The 5705-nt window shown below is 45.3% G+C and overlaps 1 protein-coding gene and 1 long non-coding RNA gene across 6 annotated transcripts in view; one reads left to right on the plus strand and one right to left on the minus strand.

Moving 5' to 3' along the window:
- Positions 1-241, minus strand: part of Rttn (rotatin) — a 163839-nt gene extending 163598 nt beyond the window's left edge. For 3 of the 5 annotated variants that reach the window (XR_007348943.1, XM_048806634.1, XM_048806637.1), the window contains exon 1: positions 100-241. Coding sequence is in view for 4 of the 5 variants with exons in the window: in XM_048806634.1 (XP_048662591.1) it covers positions 100-130 (31 nt within the window). In the remaining variant the exon portion in view is untranslated. The remainder of the gene's footprint in view (positions 1-99) is intronic. The other 2 variants (XM_048806632.1, XM_048806633.1) reach the window with 2 other exon arrangements.
- Positions 242-537: 296 nt separating this feature from the next.
- On the plus strand, positions 538-4430 carry LOC125617851. Its single transcript, XR_007348945.1, has 2 exons — positions 538-3837; positions 4085-4430. It is a non-coding gene; the product is annotated as an uncharacterized LOC125617851 (long non-coding RNA).
- Positions 4431-5705: the final 1275 nt, after the last annotated feature.

A 5705-nucleotide genomic window follows, 5' to 3' on the forward strand; every position in this document is an offset into this window, starting at 1 on the left:
GGCTGCCCGGCGAAACCCGCACAAGAGGCAGCCTTCCTCCGCCGCCGACGCGGCGTGACCTGCCACGACCAGGCGGCCCCGGCGAAGGGGAACGGTTACCGAGTTTCCTGATGAGCCCGCTCAAGACCATCGCCTTTTCTCAGTCTGCAGCCACCGGAGAATTAAACCGCCGCGCCACGGAGTCCGGCTGCGATCAATGTCCCCCAGAAACACGGCCCCGCGAGACAGTGAGTTCCGTAACGCATGCGCCAGCCACTCGAAAAGTTAGGGGCGTTCCGGGATGTGGTCTCGATGTCCGCACTGCCAGAGAAGCTTACTGCTTTTTTTATAATCAACCCCCCGCAATCCCTAGACAGCAGTCTCTGTCGTAAGAATGAAGGGGCTAAACAGGGGGAGAACCAGCTCTGGCCGCTGTGCACGTCGGGAGTTGTAGTCCTTGCTCGAACGTGCTCCTGTACGGAGTTCCGGACACGCCCGGTCTGACCTCCTTCCAAGAGTTCCGGCCTCCGAGCGCGGGCTCAGACGCGGGACCGGTAGCCCGGGCAGAAACCTAATCCTCTGCCCGCCCGCTCCCCCAGCCAAGGGTTCGTTTAAGACCCAGCCCATCTGAATGTTCAGTTCCCAGAACATCACGAGTTAGAATACAGAGTGGTTTTTGCATTTTTGCTTCCTTGCCCCACCTCGTCCATTATTAAATGACTCTACCTGTAAAACGTACCAGCAAATCCGTGCAATGCTCCAGGATACCTAAATCCAGGTACAAACAGTAAGCCAGAAAAGGAGGGGTGGAGAAGGAAATAGGAGAATCCGAGAGAAAAAAAGAAGCTGTATAAGGAAGAAGGGGCCAGGGACGGGTGGGATGTGAGGATTAGTATTTGGATCCCAAGGTTGATTTTTTCCACTGTGCCCTGTGTTATGTATCAACAAATGGAGGAAGGCGGAAATTATAACAAACCGCCAGAGCAACACCAACAAAATTAAACTGGTAAAATGCTTTGCATTTTAGATGGCATCGTGTTTCACTGATCTTTTCAGTTTCCCTATAGAAGGGATGTCAACACAGTATTTCCACTCTTACTTGGCAAAAGAAGAAACTTAAAAGACAGAAAAGTATTCTGCACATTATTAAGTCCTACTTATTATATTCAACACAAAGAAATTATGTAACATTTTCCTAAGTGTTGATCCAGCAATCTCTCCTCAAAGAATCAACCTTAAATTTATGTGATCCAAGGTCACATCAGCTATAAGGGCAGACTGAGAGCCTAGCCCTATGATCTTTTCCCCATTATTAGAACCTCACTACTTCTGCATGTGTGCAGATGACAGAGTGGTGATATTTGAGTTGGATCTTGAAGAGTTAAATAGGGGCTTACCAACCAAAGGATCAAGGTGAGGGAATTCCTATCAGAGAAAACAATATAACTACCAGGGAAAGGATTCAAAGGGATCAGGTCCAAAGAAAGTGAGAAATTGAATGTGGCCCTTTTACCTCCCAGAGAAAGAGCAAGGCGGGTGGTGTCTAGCTTTCCTGATATTCTCTGTTTGGCCCTTCAGTCCTTCCTCCCCATTCTTCCAGCCCCTGAAGCAACTTGTTAGATAGAAAGTCAGCCATTACCAGGTGGACAGGAGAGGACAATGAAGAGCAATAACTTACAGGGAGGACATCAGAGAGTCCATAAGTCACAGGACTAGGAATAACAGAAAACTTTATCAAAGCAGACAGGCACTGGGAAAATGGAAACTAGTACGTCAGACCTCCCCCAGCCACAGTACATCATCACCCTTTAAGAGAACTATTGTTTCAAGGTCATGTCACAACTATTTCTGGTGACCAGGTTGTTAAGACCCTCCCCTTTTGACCAAGTCGTCAGGGAAACCAAGTCAGAGCCACTCCTTGTTACCAGGTCATCCTGACCCTCACAAAGAGAGTTTGCTGAAAGCTATGCCAAGGGTAATAAATCACTTATGAGGGAATGAGTAGCTGAGACCCGAACAAAGGGACTCAAAATCCCTCAAAACCCAGACACTCTAAGAGGCAGTCCCTTCTCTGCAGACATGTCTGCTCAGTGCCTGTACTGTGAGATTATCTCACCGATCTCACTTTCTCTAACAAACCAGAGCCTGTTACTGTGTGCAGCTTCATTTGAAATCCTTCCTGCAGGATCATAGTTGTGGAATCCCACAGACACTTTGAGTTAATGGGTCTCCTGTACTGTAGGAAAAAAAAAACACCTTCCAGGCCCCATAGCTCTCTGGCCTCTGCTTGGATACGGACAATGGGAGACACCAACAGGACAGTGAGAGGAAACAGCAGTGAGACATTTAACCAAGACTATCAGGTGCCTAAATCTGCCTTGCCAAGGCTGTAACTGAGGCTGCATTCCTGACACTAGGGCTTTTGCTCCTGATGGATAGTGTGTCAAAAGGACCAGAAAGTGGAGAATCCAGACATGAAGGATTTGGTTGTGGATTTAAAGTATCAAGGTCGAAATGTTTGTGCCTGCAAAAAGAAATAATGGAAATAACTTTTCAATGATATCTCCAAGAGCAGTTTTAGGTGATGAGAAACAGAGTATACAGTGGGCAAGGAGCAATAATTCTGTGGGAGAAATAATTAATTTAAAATATAGGAGTCAAACTATAAAAAGGTCTTAAAGATCTTATTTATGTTGCACTGGAAGTCAATGTCAACATTTTACTTTCTAGTTTTTATTGTTATTGTTGGGCATATACAAGTTGAGTCTTATACCTCACCTGAGGCATAACATTCTGCTTGGGATCAGAAGTATTTCCAATTTTGGATTTGTTCAGATTTTGGCATATTTGCCTAAATGTAGTGAGATATCCTGGGGAAGGGACCCAAATGTGCGTACTTGTCAGGAGCAATGAATGAATCATTGCTTTGAACTGTCCTGGGCAGCAGTGACACCTCCATTGGGAATTTCTGGTGTGACAGTGCTGAGAAAACTGCTGCTTTGGTGGAGACCCTCCATAAAGAGGAAAATTCTGTGCCTGTCATGGAATTTATTGATTCAAAAGCCTTGAGTTCAAACACCAGCTGCCGGGAGGTAGAAGAGATATGGGAACAAGCTGAGTTTTAATTGGGCTGCTTTTGCTCACAGCTTTGGTTTGTTTATCTTGAAGACACTTTCTCACAGCAAGTCCTTTTGATGTCTAACCCTACACAATAAACATGCAGAACCTGCTTGTGACCTGTCTTTTTCCCATCAGGGGTTTGGTTGGTCCACTGAGTCCCACTTTCTCTGTGTTTATGTTTGTCTTTTCTCCAATCTTCTCACCACCCTGGTCGGGAAATGCATTGTTGTTTTACACGCACCTTGTACACACAGACTAAGCATAATTTTATGCAATATTTTTGACACTTTTGTTCATGGTATGAAATTTTCCATTTATGGCATCATCTTGGCACTCAAAAAGCTTCAGATTTTGAAGTATTTCAGATTTTAGATTTTTTGATTAGGTATGCTCATTCTGTATTGCTTTTTTATAACTCATCAAAACTTATTAAGTCCTACTTATTACATTCAATGCAAAGAAATTATTTCACATTTGTTTAAGAGTTATTAACCCAGCAATTTCTCCTCAAAGAATCAACCTTAAATTTATTAATTCTATTGTTTAAAACACACACATTCCAATGTTTTAATCAAACTTTTATTATCAATCTATTCCTGGTTGCATCTTTCATTCTGTTTTGCTGTTCCTTTGTATCTTACCTGAGAAAAAGACAACTTAAAGAAGAAATGATTTATTTGGCTCAGGGTTCCAGAGTTTCCATCTGAAGGCTGCTGACTCCATAGCTCTGGGCCTGAGGTGAGACAGAACATCATGGTGGAAGGGCATGGTGGGTGGAAGGGGATGGTAGGTGGAAGGGCATGGTAGGTGGAAGGGCATGGTGGGTGGAAGAGCTTGGTGGGTGGAAGGGCTTGGTGGGTGGAAGGGCTTGGTGGGGGAAGGCTGCTCAGTACATAGCATCCAGGAAACAGAGAGAAACAGGAAGCAGACAGGTGAAGAAATACCCTTCCAATGCATGTCCCCAATAACCTACTTCTCCTACCAGGTCCCACCTTCCATAGCCTCCACCACTTCCCAGTAGACCATTCAGCTATCAAAGGACTAATCCAGGATGAGGTCAGAGCCCTCAGGACCCAATCACTTCCCTGGAGCCCCTGCTTCACTGGGGACCAAGCCTTCACCCAAGAGCCATTGGAGGACACCCACGTCCAAACCATAACAGAGGGTGTCTTTAATCACAAAGTCTTTGTTATATATAATTTAGGTATTAATTTATACATGTATCATACCACAGTCAGCAAGTGGACCTTTAGGAAATTTGAACATAAAGGTCAAATATTTTAAGTGAAGCCTGAGAACTTGAAAAAATGAACAATAAATGTCTGTGTGGATATATGTGTGCATCTTTATAATTTTATTGTTAGTAAAATAGTTCTTGTTATGTTTATGTAAATGTTACCTTTCAATAAGAGCTTTCCAGGTTAGTCAGATTTCCATCGCTGTGGCCAAAATACCTGAGGGGCGCAGTTAGAGGAGGAAAGATTTATTTTGGCTTAGTCAGATGTTTCAGTACCTAATTGGCTGGCGCCGTGGCTTTGGGCCTACTGCAAGGCAGAACATCATGGCACAAGGGTGTGGTGGAGGAAAGGCATTCGCCTCTAGCAGCCAGAAAGCAGAGAGAAAGGGCGAGGGACCAAAGTCCCCTTCCAAGGCCTGCCCGCAGTGACCCACTTCCTCCCATTAGGCCTCGCCTCCTACTAACTCTTCCACCTCCCCATAATGCCATCAGCTGCCTGGCCTCCGTGGACTGTCCATTGATGGAGTGAGGGCACTCATGGTCCATCACTTGCACAAATCCCTACCTCTGAACACTGCTGCAAGGGAACTAAACCTTCAATATGTGAGCCAGTGGGGACATTACAGATTCAAACTATAACACTAGACGGTACATGTTACGGTTTAGGTATGAGGTATCCCCCAAACGCTCATGTGTGAAACAAACAATGCAAGAATATTCAGAGGTGAAATGATTAGATTAGGAGGACTACAACCTAATTGTAGTCCTCCTAATTCACGGATATGGATTAACTGGGTGGTAACTGTAGACAGGCAGGACGTGACTGGGGGAAGCAGGTCACCGAGGGCATGACTTTGGGGTTTATATTTTGTACCCCGTGAGCAGAATCCCCCTCCCCTACTCTCTCTTTCTTGCTTTCTGTTTCTTGCTGCCGTGTGCTGAGCTGCTTTCCTCTGCCACACCCCAGCACCATAATGTTCAGCCTCATCTTGGGCCCAGAACTGTGGAGTAGGCCGACCATGGACTGCATCTCTGAAACTCTGAGCCAAGATCAATTTTTCTCCCTTAAGTTGTTCTTTTGAACCCACAAGGAAACACTGACTAAAACAGTGAAGGAGATTCCATGGTGGTATATACATGGATCAGGAAAGGGGCAAAGGGGAGGGCTGTCACGTTTACACCTGCCGTTGCCACAAGCCACGCGGTATTACAGCCCCAGAACAGCACATCACGTTCTTCTAATTGTCTGCTAATGCTTCTGTCACATATGATTTCCGCCTGGTTCTGAATCACTGCAGTCATGCTTCTTAGATCCACAAATCACTGGAAGTCCTTCCTCAGTCTGCTAGCGCACTTAGAAGATCTTCAC

This window comes from Marmota marmota, unplaced genomic scaffold, assembly GCF_001458135.2.
Source record: "Marmota marmota marmota unplaced genomic scaffold, marMar, whole genome shotgun sequence".
NCBI classification, from domain to species: Eukaryota; Metazoa; Chordata; class Mammalia; order Rodentia; family Sciuridae; genus Marmota; species Marmota marmota.